This window comes from Antechinus flavipes, chromosome 1, assembly GCF_016432865.1.
Source record: "Antechinus flavipes isolate AdamAnt ecotype Samford, QLD, Australia chromosome 1, AdamAnt_v2, whole genome shotgun sequence".
NCBI lineage: Eukaryota > Metazoa > Chordata > Mammalia > Dasyuromorphia > Dasyuridae > Antechinus > Antechinus flavipes.
Window position 1 is genome coordinate 644,224,460 of NC_067398.1, and position 22,433 is coordinate 644,246,892.

Below are 22,433 nucleotides of genomic sequence, written 5' to 3' on the forward strand. Positions count from 1 at the left end.
GATTTTGAACTGAGGACCCGAACCCACCTTGTGCTGAACTTATGATGGATCCCATTATATGGAATGTCCTCCTTTCCTCCCTGCTTTGCCCATTATATTTCCACCCATTGATAAAATCAGATTCAACTCCACCTCTTACAGGAAGATTTCACTTATTTCTCTGGTTAGTAATAACTCCTTTATTCTTGGATTTCATAATGCCTTTTGTTTGGTGCCTCTTAGATGCACTTGCTACAGATGATTATTTATGACAGCTATCTAGTCATAATCATAACATAACCTAGAATGTGTGTTTAAATATACTTGTAGTTTTTCCATTACCCAGGACAATGCTGGTCACATTTGTAAAACCTCAATAAATGCTTGTTGAATTAAACTCAATTTTTTATTTCACTATTGTTAAATAAAAGATAAAACCAATGACATTTTTAAAACACAAAAGGCAAATTACTAAAGCTTCAGGTCACATATTTGGACAGCTCATAGATATCTTCTGAATAATTCAGGTAGAACTTTCTGATATTGGGGTCTTGGTCCCTTCTCAGTTCTTCAAACTCTAAAAGGAAAAGGCAAAGAAGGAAAATCTAGCTGCAATGCTTTTACTCAGGGATCTGGAGAGCCCAGGATAGGATGGAGAGAAACAAGATTTGGTGGATTAATCCTAAGAAGAAACTTGAATATTAAAAAAAAAAAAAAACCAGAAAGAAAGACTAGGAGAAAGGCTACTGAATATTTTATTGGGAAAAATGTAGACAGCAAAGGAGATGACTTTTATTATTCGGGAACCCTAGATTTGCTGGAGAGGTCTCTCTTAGGGAGACCTTAGTATGAAAGAAAAAACTCAGGGCCATGTCTCTAGTCTGAGAGAGTGAGACCCAGTCTCAACACTTAGCCTCTAATCTGAAAGGGGGCCATAGCTCTATCATGTGGAAGCCTTTGGTATAAGAGGGAAACACAATGCCCATTCTATAGAAACTTCTGGTCTTAAGACATAGAGCCAGCTCTTAGATACACTCTCTTTCATTGCTTTCCCCTAGAAACTTGTGTCAGGGAGTCCCAGATTTGAGGAGGAGACATAGCCTGCCATATAAGAAGGTTCTTGGTTTTACCTGACTCCTAGATCTAGTCTGTTGGAGTTTCTTACACCCACCCCAATCTTGGATGGTAAAAATCTGAGACTACAGCTTACTTTTTGCCAGTAGCTTCACATCTGACTTGTTCATATAAAAGCAGAGATCAGAAAAATACTCCTGAAGCATTCCACCTGAAAAAGAAAAAAGAAAATAGGTTGGGGCATTAGAGAGATTGCAACTCAGGGCTTTGTTCTTCAACCAGGAGCTAGAACTGGGCACTCCTCTCTTATAGCCTGACTAGAAGTGGGACCAAGGACTTTTTTCCTCAATCAAGGACTCCCCTAGCCTAATTATGGATTTGGGGATTATCACTAACCTTAAGAGAAAGCCTGGAACCTGGACTCACGTGAAGACCACATCTCTGCCCACTTCAGCTTAGGTACAGTTAGTCCTGGTGCAGGCCAGGGTTGGAATGCAAGGGATACAAAGGTTCAGTGAACCTAAGGATCCAGGAGGAGCCAGAGTCAGGGAGGCCTTTAGGAAGATCCTAAGGGGAGGATTTATGGACCAATAAACCAAGATGATCAAAGTTGTATGAGACTTACCAATAAACTTCATGGCAGCCCGTTGGAGGTTCTTCTGAGGGCTCTTAACATACATAAAAGCCTGCAAGAGGAACAAATGGTACTCTCCAAAATTGCTCTCTACCTGGAAAGGAGGAGAAGAAATATGAAAAGTTAAAGAAAGATCTCTCTCAGAGTAGAGAGATCAACAGTGGCTTCTGGTAAATGAGACTGATAGCCCTTCTTTTGTGATTTCTGCAAACCTGGAGGAGGAGGCAATTCAAATCCACTTTTCCTACACATGCATGTCCCCACTAGAATGTCCAGTTGTATATAACTTTAGGCAAGTTTTTTGCCTTTTTAAAGATTCAATTTTCCCCTTCATCAAACTGAAGCTTTGGATTTTATCGAGGATATTAATAAATATATGAGGATTGAATTCAGCAAACTGTGGGACAAGGAAGTAAGAGCACTTTATAGAAAAAATGAGGCAATATGATAAAGGGATGTCATAAGAAAAGGGATTAGATTTGTTCTGCTTGGTCCCCTGGAACAAGGTGGGGAAGAAAGATTTAGATTTGATATAAGAAAAGAACATCTCAAAGATGCCCAAGGTGTAATGAGCTGTCTTAGGATGTAGTATATGTGCTCTCCTACTCCCCCTCCCCATTAGTCAGGGCTGCATAGAAGTAGGGAGCTTTGAGATCCCTTTCAACTCCATGTGATTCTTTTGATTAGGTGACCTCCAAAGTCCTTTCTAGTTCTAGCAGTTTATAACTCTATAATGTTAAGCCCCAGTCAAATGGATGAACAGATAGAGAGATTTTTCAGTTCCTCAAATGAGATAACTATTTCCCTCAATTTCAAAGTTATTTCTGTGTTGGTGATACATAGTTGAAAATCTTTCATTTCCCTTTAGACCCAGTTGACCTGGGTTTTCAAGGTGAATTTTTTTCTACAGGATGCATAGACAAGATGAAAGGACACATCAAAAGTTTTGCACTAAATATGGAGACAGAAGTTCTATAACTAGTACTTAATTTCTTTGAAACACATGTGATTCTTTCTGTACTTCTCTTTTAAGACATATGCCCATGAGGGAAGAGGGAGACTATTAAGCTCCTATTTATGATAATATATGATACATATGATAATAGCTATTCAAACTGAATAGTATTTGATTTATCAGTAACCCTCATCTGGGACAAAGAGAAATGTGATATAGAGGCAAAAGTAGGAAAACAACATCAGGTACCTAGTAAATGATTATTAAATTGAATTTTTAGTCTTGGTTCTCACACTGGTAAGAGCTACATGGCTTTTGGCAAAACACCTCTCCTCATTGTGTCTCAACTCCCTCTTCCATAAAATTTTGGAAAAAATGGGAAGTAGTTTGTAAATTGTTAATGCCTTTAAAATTTTAGAGATTGTTATTATTATTATGGATTAGTTGAAACTCTGAATTTGCAATTGAAGTATATAATTTTGGAGCATGAGTCACTACTTAGTTTAGGGAACCTGAGAAGTTGATAACCCTAAATGTTGACTGAAAATAAAGGAGAAGCCATCAGGAAGGGGTCTAAAGTGAGAAAATAAGGGAGATTAGATCAGGTTTAACCAATATTCAAAATCTTCCTCAAATTGGGTCATTCTTTTCCCCACTTGTTGGTAAGAATTTTCCTCCCTCAAGAACTAGCAATTACAGCAGAATAGGAGGAACTAATACAACCCACAATTAGTACAACAAAGTTCCAAGAAGGTGCCAGAGTTAGTAGAAGGTCAAGAAGTAGAAGAAAAAAAATGGGTCATTTATGTTTTCCTGGTCCAAGATGATGAATTCAGCCCTCAAGCAAGTAAGTTGGTCAGATATTGAGTAAGGTTCAATCTGTAGCTATTTTTCTGACTCCAGAAAGGGATCTCAAATTCAATCTCTGGTCTCTTGATAAGATTAAGCCTATAGCTCTATCCTGAACCTGCAAAACTAACAAGCAGAGCTTACAGGATCTAGGGCCAGAAGTTCAATGAGGGGCAAATCTGTAGTCATATCGTAGATCTAAACTGGGGTCTAGAGTGTGAAAAAAGAATAGCAAACCAGCTATGTTCTAGACTAAATCATACAGTTCCAATTAAAATGTGAGATTCCTTGGCTTGAGCTGCCTCTGCGATCCTGAAGCACATGGTATTCAGTAGTAGCAAGACTCCAGATAAAACAGACCTGGAACATATGGAACATATAAGCCATGACATTCTCTCTAGAAATGCACAGTGTCTGGCTCTACCACACTATTCAGTCTGAGAATGTTTAGACAGAATTAAGACTCCCACCATAAAAATCTATTAAGGTGTCAGGAATTGATTCAACATTTGGCAATATGAGTTTGGAAAGCTCTATCACAAGTCAGGTACCAATAGTCCATAAGAACATTTGCACTGGAGATGTCTCTAAATTTGAGCTACTGCCATTCTGATTTGCTCATAGTAAACAGCATCTTCTTTGATGAGGGTGCATCATGGTAGATGGTCCTTTGCCAGTATGTCCCATGTCTCACAACTGATTCCAGAATTCTTCCCCTTAAAAGTGTCCTCTCTTAAACATAAACAAAGAAGAGGAAAACTCCAAAGCATTGTTGAACAAAACTTCAAAGCAAAGAAAAACAGCTTGACCACAAAGTCAATTAGAATTCACAGGAAAAAATGAAGTAGGTATTTTTAGAGTTTGTTTTTAAGAGTTAAAATTGGTATTATAAGTGAAATGGCAGCATTAAAAGAAAGAATTGGAAAAGAACTGAAACTTTGGAAGGAAGACTTGGAAGGAGTATTAAAATATTAATACAAGTACAAAACCTTATCCAAATAATAGACTCCATGAAAATTAGAAGGAGCCAGACAGAAGCTATTGACTCCACAAAACCACAAGAAACAAAATCAGAAGATGGACAAAAGAGAAGAAATATAAAGTGTCTCTTTTTAAAAAACCAAAACACTAAACAACAATGAGCTTGGAATACAGATTAAGGAGAGATAATATAAGAATCATTTTATTACCCCAAAGTCATAATATAATGGGTATAATATTTCTGGGAATCATGAAAGAAAATTACAAGACATATTAAAACCAGAGGGCATCACCTTCTGAAAGAAATTATAAAAGGAAAACTTCCAGAAATATTATAGTCAAAATTGCAAGTTGTCAGATCAAACAAAGTGTTACAGACAGCAGAAAGGACATAAAAGCCAATCAATCACAATCAGAATCTCACAAGATTCAACAGTATTCATTTTAAAGAAGTGAAGAGTTTGGAACAAGTTATTTCAAGGGTGGAGAAGGGAAGGCTAACCACCAAGAATCATTTACCCAGCAACACTAAATATAATCTCTAAAAGAGCAGGAGGGTACTAGAAACTAGAAAACTTGCAGGCATCAGAACTAAGTAGAAATTTTGAATCTGAGTCAAGAGAAATAAAAAATTAAATACAAGTGAGCAATCAGAAGAGACTAAACAAGGATAAAGTGGTTACATTCTAAGAAGAGGAAATAATATGAAAGTCTCTTCAGAACTCTAATGTCATCAAGATTATAAAAGAAGTTAAACATGACAAAGCCCTTTGGAGTGGTTTTGTTCTGTTTTGATGATATTAAAAGAAGAAAGAAAAGAAAGGGGACAAAAAGGTGCACTTGGGAAGAAATGTCAGGAACTTAACATATCAAGTAATTGGAGGATTCAAGAGGAAGTACACTTAAGGAAAGGAGTGTGGGGATTAGGTGTCATACTTCTTTCATATGAACTGGTCAAACAAGGGTAGAAACAAATATACAGTAGAATAGAATAAAAGGGGGGAAGTAGGAAAGTAAAGGAAGAAATAAGGGGAGAGCTGGATTCAGAAAGGCATTAGTTGTTGGCAAAATAAACTTTAAACTTGGAGGGAGAGTTGTGAAAAGCAATTTAAAAAATAAAGAAAAGGTGAGAATTTGTGATTGGGGTATGAGTGAGGAAAAAGGAAGAGGGGTAGAACAGAATCTTCCTTAAGCATTGGATATTTGTCTCGAACACACTCATCTCCCACCCCATTCTGTTTTTTCTTTAAGACAAAGTGAGGAGCAAAGATGATAAAATATAAAAGAACAAGATGTGGGGAAATACATAATTAAAGAATCATAACTCCAAATGTAAATGAGATGAGATTATCCATAAAACAGAAAAGGATAGCAAAATGAAGCAGAAAGCAGAATATGGTAGTATGCTGTCTTTAAAACATAACACTAAAAAATTCCCATGGAGTTAAAACAAAGAGCTAGAGCAAAATCTATTAGAGGACTTTATTTGTACAGCTCTAGTACTTACATCATACATTACTGCATACTCTACTTTTCACAGTAGCTTCTACTCCAATTGGACAGTAAAACTCAATGGGGTAAAGACTTATTTTAACTTTGTGTCACCATCCTTATCCAACACAGTACTCTGCATAACAGTCATATAATATATATTTATTGAATTAAATAGACTTAGGGGGGAAAGACTCCTCATACAATTGTGACTATTATCTTTTTTGGGGGGAACAAAAAACACATTTTCTAATCGATAGAATCACAGACTCAGACTTCTGAAAGAAAATCATAGTATCAAAACACAATTCAAGTGACTCCTCCTCCATTTTCCCTGATCCCCACCAAGATAAATGATGTATCCCCTCTCCTAGTACCTCACACTCCTTTTGTGTACCTTTTGGTTGTTGTTGAGTTACTTCAGTAGTGTTCAGCTCTCTATGATGTTGTTTTGATTTGCTTTTGGCAAAGATTCTGTAGCGTTTGATCATTTCCTTCTCCAGCTCGTTTTACGGATAAGTAAACTGAGCCAGCAAGGTGAGTTGACTTACCCAGGTGATGCAGCTAATAAGTATCTAAGGTCAGATTTGAGCTCGTGAAGATGAGCCTTCCTGATTCCAAAGTAAAGCACCTGGCTGCTTTATGTACTTATTTTAATTTTGATCATCTTTATTTACACAAAGTCATATTTCCCTACTAGCTTGCAAGCTTATGGAATCAATGATTTTATCCTACTTATATTTTACCTTCTCTAGCATGAAAGGATAGGGTATCTCTCACAGTATCTAGGTCTGGACTGGACCAGTGTTTTGTTATAATAGCAATTCCTCATACAAGTACAGAGTATTTTTACATTCATTATGTCACCTGACCCTCCTGACAGTCCTGAAGGGTCAGGAGATCATAGAGGATACTGCTAGGTATACATAATAATTTATTTATACACAAAAAGACTTGTGGGGATTTTAAAAAAAACTTTAAAAATCAAATAAGAGAGAGCAAAGAAAAATTAGGGGGGAAAGAGGAATCCAAGAAAATCAAGAAAATTAGGAAACGAATGTCAATCAACTAAAAGTCAAAAATCAAAAACTTAAAAAAGAAAATAGCTCTTTGAAAATTAGAGTTGGGTAAAGGGAAGTTAATGATGCCATAAAATATCAAGAAATAATAAAATAAAAAGAATTTTAAAAAGTGAAAAAGTCAACCATCTTTAAAAAAAAAAAATTGACCTCAAGAATAGATCAAGAATGAGGAGAGACTATAAGAATAGTCAGACTATCTGAAAGGTACAATAAAAAGAATATTGTTATAATATTACAATCAATTATCAAGGAAAATTTTCCTGAAATTCTAGAACAAGAAGACAAATCAAACAGAAAAAAAAATCCACTAGTCACTACCTGAAAGAGATCCCAGAAGGAAAATTTACAGGATTATCATAGTTAAGTTTCGAAGCTCCCAGGTTAGGAGAAAATATTGTTAGCAACAAGGAAAAAAATAAATATCATGGAGCTACACTAAAGATTACATAACATTAGTAGCTATTACATTGAAGGACAGTAGATCTTAGAATATTATATTTTAGAAAAAAAAAGCTGGGCTTACAACCAAGGGTAACTTACCCAGCAAAGTTAAATATAATCCTGAATGAAAAAAAATGCACATTTAATAAACTGAAAAATAAGTTTCAGATATTTATGACAAAACAGCAGAAGTTAATGGAAAATTCAGCATGTAAGATCCAGGAGAAATATAAGGCAACTATAAAAGATCAATTAAAAGGCTTTCAATAAAATCAAATTGTCTGCTTCTTAGATGTGAAAATGTTATTGATACTCATGACTTCCTTATTTGGGTTGTTTGTAAGAAATGCTTAGGCTGAGCTGTGCATGATGGTGTGATTCCAAAAAAAAAATAAAATTATAGGGAGAAATAAGGAGTAATTACCTCATACAAATGAAGCATGACAGGAATAATTGATATAGAAAAAGCAAGTGGAGGAAGGATAGTGGGTAATCCTAGAATCTTACTTTCATTAAGAATGGGTTAAAGAGAGAACATACATCTAGAAGGCAGGCTAGAGGAGGAGGGGGAAGGAGGAGGATAAGGGAGGGACTCTTAGAGGGGCAGATAGGCTAAAGAAATAGCAGGGCAAAATACTGGGTAAAAGTAAATTACAATTGTATGGAAGGATAGGATAAATAGAATGAGAAGAATGGTGAGAAAAAAATAGAAAAAAGGGAAATGAAAAAGAAGTAATCATAGCTTAGATGATGAATTGACCCATAAAACAGAAATGGATAGCTGATTAAAAATTTGAATTCAACAATATGTTGCTTTCAGAAAACAATAAAAATGAGAGATACAAACAAAGATAAAATAAAGAACTGGAACAAAATTTATTATATAAAAAAGCAAGGGTGATAATCATGATCTCAGATAAAGTTAAAACTAAAATAGATTTAATTAAAAGAGGAAACATGGAAATAATACTGTGGATCACCAATATTATTCAATATTGTTTTATAGCTTTTAAAAAAACTAGTCAGTATAAAAATATCCAAGAATATATCTGCCAAAATTGACACAGGAACTATATAAAAATAATCATAAAACACTTTACATAAATAAAGTCAGATTTAAACAATTAGAATATTTATTGTTCATAATAAAAAACTTATTTAACTTATTTATTCAATGTCATCTCAATTAGATTGCTAAAAATCATTTTACTGAATTAGCAGAAAATAATAACAGCTTATTTGGAAGAATAAAAGATCAGAATTTCAAAGAAAACAAGGAGAAAAGACATGAAGGAAATTTAGGAGTGTCAGACTTTAAATGACATCAGGTGAGAGCATTGTTGAAATACAAAATGAATAATTTCTATTATTTTAAATTAAAATTTTCTTGTGTAAATAAAACCAGTGTAGGCAAGAATAGAAAGAATGAAGAAAATTAGGAAGAAAGTTTCATAGACAATTTTTCAGATAGGGTGTGATTGTGTTGAAATACTGCTGTGGGGAAGGAAATTATTGACTTAGAAAAAGATGGATAGATGTGGATCTAGGAAGGAAGCTATTATTCACATCCAAAGTAAGAAATGACCTGAGGAAATATACATAGTACAGTTTTTCATATATGTGTATATATGTGATGTTTATTGATATTTGTGTATATGTTTGTGTGTGTGTGTGTGTGTGTATAAATATCTATCTATCTATACAGGTATACATCCACACTAATTATATCCTTTTTTAGGGCAGGTGTAGGGAGAGAAAGAAAAAATAATAAAGTAAAAAGTGCAGAGCAAGGAAAGAGAGAAAACCTAGAAGGAAGGAAAGAAAAGCTGGGTAGCTTTGAAAACAATATATGATATTTTTATATAGATTTTCTTGAAATTGATAGTTATTATTTTATGTTGAATCCTTTCTGATGCCTGCCATGTACATGGAAATGTTCACTTTTTTTCTTTTCTTATTTTGTATTGTTTAAAATAAATTTTAAAAACCTATAAAAATGATAAAGAAAATAAAAATTAAAAAATTTAATATAAAATAAAAATCAATAGAGAAGAATGTGAAGTGATACACTTGGCTTCAGAACTTACAAAATAAGAGCAGGGTGAAGAAAGTTTATTGAGATTATATGAAATAAAGATCTGGTGGCAGGTAATGGGGTGGCTTAATGGACTACAAGCTCAAAATAAGCCAACATTAGCCAAAGACTGATTCAGGAGAGATGTAATGTCTAAAGGGAGATAGGATAGTTTTATTACCTCTGTCCTGTACTGTTTCCTTCCCCAAAAAAGACTATAAGGAATAAATCAATTGCTGAAGAGTATCAGGTGTTTCATAGTGAAAATCATCCCTTTAAATCCATGGCTCTGACCTACTGCTCCTAACTACCCCCAGCTTTGATCACAGATACTGAAATTCCAGAAGGAAACTTTACACTTCTCACCATGTAGAGAAAAATGTCATTCTCAGCTCCCAGGCCCTCTCTCCAGGCTAATGTGCTGAACAGTTCCTTCCGAAAGCCCCAGTTGAATAATATGGCAAGACGCATAAATGTGGATTTAGTTTTCTGCCAGGAAAAAGCAAAGAAATATCATGTCAGAGACTTAGTTTTCAGATTTCACCACAGTCTTCCCAACCTACTGCCTTAGAGACTCTAGGGCCATTACCTGTGCTCCCTATCCCCTTCCTGAGAGCTCCTGAAAACCAACAATGAAAAGGTTTCTAGGCAAGAAGTACTGCAGCAAGATGCCAAGTGATTTTTGGGAATCTGATACCTGGCACAGCAGAGAGTTTTAATGAGTTACTATTCGGGGAGCAGGAAGGAAGAACACAAGAAAGGGAGGGTGCTGGAGCCTCTGTCACAAGCCCCTTTTCTGTAGCTCTGGTTTCCACACTCTTCCCCTTTCACAATCTCTCATTACTCTCTCTGTCTAGAATGACCTTCTACTATTCATTACTCAACCAAAAACTTGCTCAAAAACTCAAAAACTCCCTTAGGAACTCTTCCCTTACTATTCTGCTCTACCATAATGGTGCTTGTGTATAGACTGGTTTGAGTAGATGAAAAGTAAATTCAATTTTAGTATATATAACATTGTAAAATGAGCTGGAGAGGGAAATGGCAAAGCTTTCCAGTATTTTTGCCAAGAAAACCCCAGATAGCATCAAACACTCCTGAAATGACTGAATAACAACAAAATATATGATGTAAGGTGAATCTTCTCTTCCATGTAGGCTCTGGATTATCTGAATGGACAGAAACTTTGCTTCCTCCTCTTTCTATCTCCCCCATAGAGCATCTGAGTCCACATTCAGCTCACAAAAAATTCCCAGTAAGTTCTAGGTGAGTGATCTCTTCTTACCACAACAACCTCTGGGCATGGGTCAGCTAGATGGAAGAGGAGAGGAACCAGGCAATGGAAAGCATGAAGCTTCAATTGTTCCTCATACTTCTTCCCAGCACTATAGATCACGTCTCCATAGAGGAAGATGGCTTCTCCTCGAACTTTATCTCTCTCCTGAGGAGGACAAACTCATTAAAGTAGGATGTTAGGTTTGAGAAGACAAACAAAATGGGGCCATCTATGGACTTTGGGTTTAATCTAGGATTAATTAATCTAGGATCGACAGGTAGGATTCTTCTTTTTCTTGGAATCTTAGACAGAAGTGGAAGAAATAGTCTGACTGTTCTTTGCCTTGTTCAGAACTTAGCTAGAGCATTGCGAATAATTCTAGACACAAAATTTTAGGAAGTTCATTGATGAGTGAAACTGAGAACTTCTCAGAATAATAACTATGGGAGGCAATTGTGGGCAATTTAAGACTCAACACCAAGGAACTGTTAATCATTAAGATTCTGGGAAGAGCAAAGACTTGCTCTTCAAGCAGAAATAATTGAGATAACCCCCTTGATTGAGCAGTTATTTAATTACTTAGAGAAGAACCTAATTATTTAATGGCCTGGAGATAGTCAAGAATTCTCTAAACTAGAAATCTCTGTTTGTTGATTGAGGAAGCCTGAGGTAAACTAAGTCCCCTTGGTTGTTCTACAAACCTTTTTAACCCCACTGGCTTAATCAATTATTTACCTCTAAATAAATCTCCTTATTGTGAAGGATTATGTGGTTTCTCATAAAATCATTAACTAAAGTAGATTGAATCTATAACCTAATTTTCAGTTTATGAAGGTCTGATGGGTTTGGGAAAAGTAAATTCTTTGTACAAACCTTACAATAGTTGCTCATAAGCATTTGTAAACTTTGTAAACAAACTGACCATCATAAACTTAGGTAAACACATTTGCAATAAGTCAACTTTATGAACCTGACTAGAATTCAGCAAACCTGTGCTACTTCCAGTTGAGCAAGCATTGAGCAGGTAGTGAAAATTAATCGGATAAGGGGAAGAGGATTCCTGTGGTTTATGACTATATAATCACCTTAACTTCTGGGAAATTGGCTCTCCTCTCTCTGAGACTTCAGTGAATATATTGCCCACTTCTCACGAGATACAATAAAGCTTCTGTTTTTCACTTTGAGAAATCTCTGAGTAGTCATTTTGAGTTAGGGGTTGCCATCCCACACATTGATAAGATGAAGCAAATCCAGAGGAGGATGACAAATATGGAGAGAGGACTAAACTATAGTACATTCAATTGAAGGAACTGAAGATATTTTAGCCTAGAGAAAGAAGACATCTTGGGATGATGATAGTTGTCTCCAAATTATTAGAAATGTAGAAAAGGGATTATGTAATGGGCTGAGGATTGAGTTGATGCACTGAGGTCCCAAGCACGTGAGGCTAAATAGTAATTGGACCATACTCTATTAATATATATGCTTGGAGAAAGAATGGCCCCCGTCTACTCTTTGTGCAAGTCCTGATGTGTTGTATAGGAAATGATGGTTTTGATGGGTGGAGGTAGGGGAGTGAAAAGGGAAGTGGAAAGAGAGACTGCTGGCTGGTTTCTTGACACAGCTGCTCGCATTGCTCTTGCGACCTGCAATCCCCCTTCACCTCTGCTGGCTGGCTTCCTGTCGCAGTTGCCTATATTGCTATCGCAATCCCCCTTCACCTCAAAAAGAATAAAGATTGAAGATTTTTCCCTTAACCTGAATTCCTGACTCCAGCTGATTTTAAATACATGGTCACCACAGGATTAACTAGTTGCCCTCCAAAATCACAGGCTCCTGATGAATCTCATTCATCCTCTCCATGAAGCACAAGTTTGACCATATTTTATAACCTTAATAAACTCCAGTACTTTCCAAATAAACTCCATTTTAGCATTTATGGCCCTTCACAAGTTGGTTCCTAACCTAGCTTTTTAAATTTATTATTTATAGATGACTCTCCTCCTGATATACTGTGGTCCAGCTAGACTCGCCTTTTGCAGTTCCTTACACTTGACACTTCGTTTCCCAACTCCATGTCTATGTACTTGATGTCCTGACATGCCTGGATGCACTCCAAGGTCACCTTCACTTCTTAGAATCCTTTGTTTTCTCCAAAACCCTTCTCAAAAACCAATATCTATATTCTTAACCTAAGGTCCATGAACTTGTTAATTATATGTACATAAAACTATACTTCAATATTAGTGTCCTTCCTGTGTATTTTACTTCATGCATTTAAAAACAGTATTCTGAGAAGTTGTCCACATATTTCACCAGATTGCCAGTGGATGTTATTTATGATATTAAAAAGATGAAAAATTCCTGATCTCCATGAAACCTTTCATGACTCTCCCAACTTCTAGTGCTCCCCCTACTTTCCCTTGCTTTTTATTTCATACAGAATGTGTATATACTGTACATATATACATATGTACATTTATATTCATTTGTGTATAAATATATGTTTATATATATAATCTCTGCTAATAGAAATTATAAACCATACTTGAGTAATACTATTTGCCAGTTCTTTCAATACTCTAAGTTATTGGACTGTCTGACTTGAACTAATCAAGGTCAGCAGATTTCTTACTATATCCTTACTTATTTTAGATAGCAACTCTCTACTGACCTGTTTGTTTTATCCTTCCCAGTCCAAAGATCTTGATAGAGGAAATAGAAGCAAAATAAGTTATTAATTATTGTCCTTCTATTCTCTTCAAATGACAATCTTAACCTCCTTTCTATCTCTTAACCCTTAATGTAACTAAAAATACCTCTGCACTGTTTTTTGTTGTTGTGCTTATTTCCTTAACAGATTCAGCTCTTTCTGAGTTTGTGTTCCTGACAATATTCTAAGACTCTTGTTACACTTAGTTCTCTTTCTGTTAAAGTCACCTATCCTTGCTTTCTTACATGAGTTTTTTTTTGATGATAGCCATCTAAACCCAGAGAGAGGACTATGGGAACTGAGGCTGGATCACAACATAGCATTTTTACTCTTTTTGTTGTGGTTTGTGTGAATTTTATTTTCTTTTTCATTTTTTTCCCTTTTGGATCTGATTTTTCTTGTGCAGCAAGATAATTGTATAAATATGTATGCTTATATTGGATTTAACATATATTTTACCATGTTTAATATAAAAAAGAAAGACATTAAAAAATGGCTAAAATTTTTTTAAAAATCTAAATTGGTGAGTCTCAATACCTTAGCATTGTTTCCTTTTAGAATTCCTTTTTTTCCTCTGAGTGAGAATTATTTCACTTTCAATCTTTAGTTTTTCATTACTGAGGACTTCCCATTCCTGTTGGGTTAACTTCTTTTCTAGAATTTTAGTCCTGGAATCCTATTTATACTCTCTCTAAATTTACTCTCTCACAATATGAGGTGTATGTTCCCTTATTATAGACTTTATCAAACTACTCACTTCTCAAATAGGTCTTTCCATTATGAAGAAAGCATCTTCCATGCCCTGAAATCTATCACTTTCTTGGGCACGGTTTTGTAATATCTAGCAATCTTCTAGATTCCTCATGGTTGTATCATTTGTACTGAAATAAATCACCAGAAGTGCGCAATATTCATACATCTTAGCCAGTCTTTAGTGATTCCCTTTCATGTCTGGGATACATGAAAAGCCAATTGACCTCTCTAACACTGTTATCAAAAATCTCCTCAGAAAAGAGTCATCAACTTCCACTTTTCTTTTCTTCCTCTTATCATTAGTAAATGAACTCTTTTTCTATTCTACAGGAGAATTGACAACAGTCCTTGGAGGCAAATAATTTCTTTTCTCAAAAGGTCCAGTTCCATCCTCTTTGAGATGATCTTCATAGATTACTTATCTACGTATCTCATGATCTTTCTTCTTTTTATTTTCTGTCACATTCTTTCGCTTCCTCACTTCTTGACAGTAGTTATCATTTCCTTTTACTTCTCAGATTAATTTTATCCTTTAAAAAAATTAACACTAAAGCTCTTTTGCTGACTCTTTCTTTTAAGGGACTCTTCATTCTCATTGATGTGTTCTACAAATTCTTTTAATAGAAGGACTAGAATTTAAGAATATCTAAAATGAATCAAGTTTTTGTTCCCTTGTTTTGTGTCAATTAAAATCCTTTATTGTTAAGTTTTCTTCTAGGAGGGAGAGTAACCTATACTTTTTGCATACATAACAGTCACAGAAATAAAACTATTATATGTTCTATATATCAGTACAAGTTTCTCCCCATTTTTCAGACTTACTGAAGTGAGATTTGAAATTCTTTGCTGTTCCTGCTAGCTGCTATTCTGAAGAGTTGTTAAGGAAAATTGCCTGTATCTTGAACTCTGCCTTGTTACCTTATTAGTACCTTGACAATCATACCCATTTTTCTATCCCTTTCTTCTCTTTTTCTATTCTATATCCTCTTGTTCTGTTTCTTAGCATCTTCTATGAATTCTCTTACTCTTTCAGTTTAAACCCTTCTCCTTCTTCACATGGGATCCATCTACTTTTTCAGATTCTCCTTAAATCATCCGAAAATTTTTCTCCTTAATTTAATTGCTGGACATCTTTGTGATTCCATATGCTTTTGAAATGTCTTCTTTCTTCACCTCAGGCTCTTTCCCCACACTTTTTTGCCATTAAAAATAGAGAATACCTAATGTAATCATTAATCCATGTAGGAGGAGTTTTTTTTTAAGTAGACATTACATACTTCCAAGTGTGTTTTGCAATACCTCTCATCCCATCAAAAGCCCATGAGCTTTTTGATTATTGAGTTATTGAGTCTGAGGACAATAGGTAGATTGACTTTTTGAGGGACATTTTCATGGCAAGAAGAATAGAGAAGGAAAAAAGGAGAATCCTAAGTATGGACAGTTGTTTCCCAATTTATGCAGCTAATGAAAATAGGACAGGACAGACAAACAAATTGGTGACTGAGGTTGAAAGAAATTTTAGAAAGTTACCAGGAAGGGTTGTTTTTACCAGATACAGACAGAAAAATGTATAAAAGGCAAAATACTGGGGAACTGGAAAGTAGTAATCTACTTACTAGACGGTTAAGTATTTTAATGTTTGTGTGATTTCCTTTTCTGTTTCAATTAAATTATTGGTTCTTTGTTATGGACTACCCATGTTACATTTAATATGGTAATAAAAATATCTTGTAATTAAAAGCAGGAGGTTGAATTTAGAAGTCTCCAGTATTACACTGGCACAGGGACTTAAATTATATACATGGTCTGAGTACCAAAAAAGACCCCCATAAACATGAATCCAAGAGAGGTAGGTGATGGTTGGCACACAGACAACATTCTTTCATTCAATAAAGATGCATTAGACTTCTGACACCACTCTAGACTCTGGAAATACAAAAACAAAAACCAAACCAACAAATAAAAATCTCTCACTGATGCCAAGAGACTTGAATTTTGATAGGGGAAATAACATAAATATCTAAAAGTGAATCCAAAATATAGACAAAGTAAATAAAAAGTAATTTGGGGAGTGCACTAGCAATCGAGAAGCAAGATCCCTATTACTGGTGAGTGTATCAGCATTCTCTTAGTCATCCAGGCTCACAATCTAGATGGGTTCTTCAATGCTTGCTCTCTCACCACATAAGCATTTAATCTACTGCCAAATTTTGTCATTTACACTTTCATGAGGTCTTTACACACACACGTATACATCTTGGTATGTATATACACATATACATGATACATACATATACATATAAAGTGTCACATGCATACATATTGTATTATATTGTTATATATGTTTTATGTATGCATATTACATGTATACATACACACATATATCTTTATGTATGTATATGTATATCTCCCCAAATTGCAATGGTCAATGTTGAACTATAGATACATATATCTAAATATAGATACACTAAATACATAATTGGTTGGGCTGTAAATTGATCCAAACATTCTAGGTATCAGAACTATGCAATACATCTTATTAAACTGTTTCTACTCTTTGAGCCAGCAATATCTCTACTAAGCTTATGCCCAAAGAAATAAATAAAGAAAATAGAAACAGAGGTCTGTAACAATATATTCATACTTCTTTGTGGGAAAGAACTAGAAAGAAGATAGGTGCTTATTGATTAGAAAATACCTAAAATCAGTGGTTTATGAGTAGAATGTAATATGTTATTTAGCAATAAATAACACATAGGAAAACTTCAGAGAAATATTACAAATGTAATATGAACTAATAAATAAGAAAAAAGAAACCAAAGGATAATTTGCATAATCAATACCACTATTTAAAGTTAAATGATCATTAAAAGGAAGTAAATACTGAGTCATGATATATAAGTGATTTATAAACTATAAAACATTGTATAAACTTTATAAATTGTATGACTATTACTATCTATTGGTAATTCTATTAATATAGGAAAATGAATTCCTCAGGAAACAAATAATAGAAGCACATTTTCTTCCTCATGGAAAAAAAACCAGAAGACTAAGAGATGACAAAGCTTTATGCAATGTCACCTTATCAAATGTATCAAATGTTTCTTTTTTGTTTTTTTCCATACAAGGGAAAATTCTTGAGAAAGAGAGTTTGTTGCAATTTTTTTTCTTCCAGGTATGACTGTGATATAAAGACAAAGGGCATCAATAAAATGTTCTGTCTTGTCTTAAAGGGAAAAAAAAGCATTTCAAAGTAATACCCCAGGGACCAAAGTAAAGTATTCTAGACCAGACATAAAGGAAAGGCCTGGTGTTCCTGGAAGCTGATGTGATTTAGGGAGACTTCAGGTTAGGGGATGAATTCTTTCCATTAGCTCCTGACCCTGGTTATCCACCCCTTTGCTTAGCCCTGACACTTACATCATCAAAGAGATCATACAGCTGCTCTGCCACCTTGAGGCTGTTGGAGCCTGCACCCTGTAAAGTCAGGCGATGCAGGATTTCACCAATGATGCTTATAAGTACCAAAATGTTCTCTTCTTCCTGATCCAGTAATCCTTCCATCAGGTCAGATAGTTGGCTCCGGAGCAGATTTCCCTACAGGGAATGAGGATGAAAAGAAGAAAAACCTAAGGATACTCCTTCCAAGGATCTTTCAAAAGGCTTTGTACAGTCTACAAAGCTACAATTGTCTTCTAGACCGCTTCCACCCAAAACGCTGTGTCCCTCAGAATATCCCCCCCTAAGCTGTCAGGTCTTTTGAAAAATAGTAAAGGGATGGAAGTTTATGTCAATGCCCTCAATTCCTTTCCTTGTTGGACAGAGAGAGGTTCTAGAAACCTCATCTTATGAAGAGCAATTGAAAGAATTGTGGCCATCTAAGCTGGAGGAAAGAAGAAATGGAGATGCTACAATCATTGCATGTGTACCACATTGTAAGAGGAATATTGATAAAAGTTTATTCAAATGGTGACTTGGATGGGGAGGGAATCTAGAAATCAAATTACATAAATATCAGTTGAAAGAGCTGGAGATGCTTAGACTAAAGAAGATTCTTTGGTGAATTCAAGATCTCATTTGGCTTGCTGTTTATTAACTATTGGTTCAGTAGAGCAAAATGCCACCTAAAAGGCATACATATATAATGTATATATCAACATTATTCAAGATTTTGTGAAATTTATAGACACAGAGAGCCTTATTCAATGAACCTCTGATGATTAAAACCAGATAAGGGGGATGATAATGATATGCCAACCAAAGGTGTTTGCCACTATAAAGGGAGATTTAATTCTCTGTAGAGGGTAAAGTCTTCCAGATCTTCCTCTTTGCAGATGACAAGATTTTGGTTTCATAAGACCCTGGATAAACTTTTTGGATAAGATTCATATTCCCACAAAGGATTTTGACATAAACATCCACATAGAAAAAACCAAATAATCTGGAATTTGTAAAGTCTGGAGTAATCTCTATGGTCTCAAATTATGATGAGTAGTTACAGGAACAACATAGAATTCAGCTATCAGTAACTACTTCTTGGTTAGATGCTGACAGTGGACAATGGGTTTCAGTACTAAAAAAGAGAGTGAGCTAAATTGCTTTCAAGAAATTGCAAAGTTCCTTTAATTACCCTTAAACAAAGGTCCATCTTTTTAATAGTTATATTTTGTCAGCATTGTTTCATGACTTTGTCATTATTAGTTTCTAAGATTTAAAAGTGGATATTACTCAAAGTCCAATGAAGCAACATATGTGGATATAATCCATCTAAAACACATAACAAATAAGGAACTATAAAGAAAAAAACCTAGAGTAAGTGATGTCAACTAAGTAAGTAACAAAAAATGGGATGGGCATGTTACAAAAGCAGAAGATAGCAAACAAAACAACTTGTGTGTTCTATTGCTATCAGTGTTATGTCAAAAGAAAGCAAGGGAGACCAGCATATTGGGTCAACTGCCTTGCCAAGCTTCTTTGGAGAAAAGGACAAGAGTAACATAGGATTGGGCAGGAAGTATATTGCCATAATTTGTATTGTTGGAGGGAACATCTGAATTGGTGAGATTTTAAAAATCTATTTAGAATTTGAATAAGTTATAGATATTGTTTGGACATGTGTTGGATAACCTCTGAGATCTGTGATTCTATATTAAGGGGATGTGAAGAGGGGAGAAAAATAGGATAAAATAGAAGAGGAACTTTTAATAATGCTAAAAGTAGTGTATGTCCAAGGTGAATGTGAAAGGATAGTGAACTTTTTTTTTTTTAAACAAAGTGTTTGGGAAGGAGAGGAAGGTCAGAAGGAATAATCATGGCTATAAACCTTGAATCCTGAACTGGTAGGGATATCCTTTTGGAGGTATTTCCCATCAATAGTATTGATAGTATTTCCTTCTTACCTTCCCAGGTTGAAGTAGAAGGCTACCCAACCCCTGCAAACTCATGGTCTGTACCACCATGTTGGAATTTCTCAAGGAGGAAGTTAGGAAGCTCCAGATAGTCCGCCGAGATTTGTATCGTGCGACCTCTTTGCTGTTGAGAAGCTGAAAAGAGGTCTCATAGTGAGCTTTTCATATTATACACAGCTGGTCCTGACCTCTGGCCATCAAAAACCATTTCAGGGACATAAAAATAGGTATGTGTGCACTAAGAATAATCTCATGCCCTGCCTTTCCTGCCTAGAGGGGGAAATCAAGATGAAAAATACCCATTGCCCAATCCAGATCCTTGGTTTCAATGGGCCCCCAGGACAGGTATGGCCAAAGTTGGTACAATCTTCTCTAGCATCTTCTTCACATAGCAGTGAAACTCAATGGAACTTTGTTCACTGAGCTCAGTGTACTGTCAGTGATTCATTCACTGGTGATTTTTCTTCCCCGCCATTTTGTAGCCAGTTTTTATTCTCAAATTTAACTTCACTTGGGGAATTAGATCCCCACAGAAACTGAATGCTAGGACAATGAAAGCCTAGGATTGAGCTTCCTCTCAGCTATGGGGACAAGGGAAATCCCCAAGAGTCAGTGCCCAGATATTGGGCAACATGTTTAAGCAGCAGATTTCTTATCACTAAGTTAGAGTATTTGATCTGTTTTAATGATAATCGTTTGTCTTATCCTTTAGTCTGACTACTAAGAGCTTCCTTACCCACCTCCTGGATCATTTAAGTGACCTTTCCTAGGCACCTCTTTGGGTCCATTATTGTCAAACTTGATAAAGGCCCAGCTGTGAATCCTAGTTTACTGCCTGTGTGATCTTGAGCAGATCTCATTCTTTCTGAGACAGTTTTATCATTTGTAAAGTCTGGAATATTTTCTATCTACCCTAACTAATACTTGGTCAAAATAAGGCTCACCTTCCTCTTTTTTTCCTACTTACATCCTTTGTTACTAATGACAGAAGAAAGAATCAGAGAGTACAGATTCATGAATCTCAGATTGGTAAAGTAACTAAGAAGCCATCTCCTTCCATTAATAATATGCTTAGGGGAAGGAATTGTTTTTATTTTTAAAATTTGTCTTGGTTTGTCTTTATATCCCCGGTGCCTTATAAATAATGAATATAATAAATGCCTGGATTGGATTGGATACATATGATCCAGGATAAATCTCTTAACTGCTGACAATTTTTCTCCCAGGGTTCTTTTTGGGGAAAGCACATTGTGCTATAGAAAAGTGCTACATAAAACAAATTATTATAGAGAACCCATTTTTCCAAAAGCAGATCATTCCACTTTTGGACAGCTCTGATTGCTAGAAAGTTTTTCTATAGACAAAGCCTAAATCTCCGTCTCTATCCATTCTTCCAAGTTCTCCATTTTAAGACCATGTGAAAATATAATTCTACCATATATATATAAACTTGGAAAAGTTTCACATACTTTGTAACCTTTCCAAAGTCTCTTCTCGCCAGACTGAAAAATACTAGAGTAGGGGACAGAAGACATGAAATTAAATATCCATTCTACTGTAAATAGCTTTAATCTTGGTCAAGACCCTTACATTCCCAGAGCATACATTTATCTTTCTATAAAATAGCAATAATGATTCTTATCCTGTGTGCCCCTTAAAGATAGAAAAATCAAATGAGAAAAAAAATGAATGTGAAAGTAGTTTATAAATTATAAAGCTCTAAATAGAAATGATAAGAATTTATGATAATACCAATAATGAACCACTCTCTTTTGGATAGTATTCTATATCTTTCAAAGTATACATTAAGATTTTCATTATTGCTTGTATATTTATTTGAACCTCACAGGACTCCTTCCCTTGCTTTAATCTTTTGTTTTGGTTGCTTTAATTCCATGCTCTGTCAGTCTATTTCACTACCAAGAACTCTTTGTCTTTTTCCTGAAACTTGGGTTAACAAAGCAAAAAAAAAATAGTTTAAATTCTTTTGGAACATAGCTCACTGCTGCATAATAGATCTTTGCCCCTTAACTTGGGGTAAAAAGCAAGAAAGAAAAACTTCACAATACAGGATAAGAATGGTATGACTAGACAATAACTTCTCTAGGAAAGTATTGGGATCCGAATGGACCACAAGTTCAATGAATCAACACTGTGACATTGTAACCTTCCAAATTGCAGTGAAAATTAGGGAGATATTAAAAGAGTCAGAGCATCCAGAATCAATAAGTCAGTAATTCTGTTCTACTTTGACCTACCCAGAATTTATTGGGAGTAAGGTGTTCAATTCGGGATGCCACATTTTAAGAAATAAATTGCCAATCCAGTGTCTGTCCAGGGGAAGAAAACTAGTATAGAAAGAGGACTAGAAACCCCACTACAGTTATTTTTCCACATCATGGGGTTAGGGGTAGGGCATCCTGTGATCTAGAAAATCCACATAACAGTTTTTGGCCCTTCCTTTGTACCAAAGAAGTCTGAATTATCATGATGTCATGATGTTAAAAATATATGTTTAAAATAAAATAAAAATAAAATATAGATTTATACTATATATATGTATATATATGTGTGTGTGTGTATATATATATATATATATATATATATATATATATATATATAATGCATTTTTGAGTTTCTAAACTTTCTCTGTGCCATTTTCTCGCCTTCACATATCATCTGTGGCTTCTATAAAACTGACAAAAATTTTCTATTTAACA

At 35.0% G+C, this 22,433-nt stretch overlaps 1 protein-coding gene across 1 annotated transcript; it reads right to left on the reverse strand.

The window, feature by feature from the left end:
* Nucleotides 1-371: 371 nt before the first annotated feature.
* LOC127539890 (maestro heat-like repeat family member 5) lies at nucleotides 372-11,226 on the reverse strand. The gene is made up of 5 exons (XM_051964350.1): nucleotides 10,846-11,226; nucleotides 9,927-10,049; nucleotides 1,679-1,781; nucleotides 1,190-1,264; nucleotides 372-556 (listed from the first exon to the last, which is right to left on the reverse strand). The coding sequence occupies exons 2-5, from the start codon at nucleotides 10,029-10,031 to the stop codon at nucleotides 459-461; spliced, it is 381 nt and encodes a 126-aa protein (XP_051820310.1). The 5' UTR covers nucleotides 10,032-10,049; nucleotides 10,846-11,226; the 3' UTR covers nucleotides 372-458.
* Nucleotides 11,227-22,433: the final 11,207 nt, after the last annotated feature.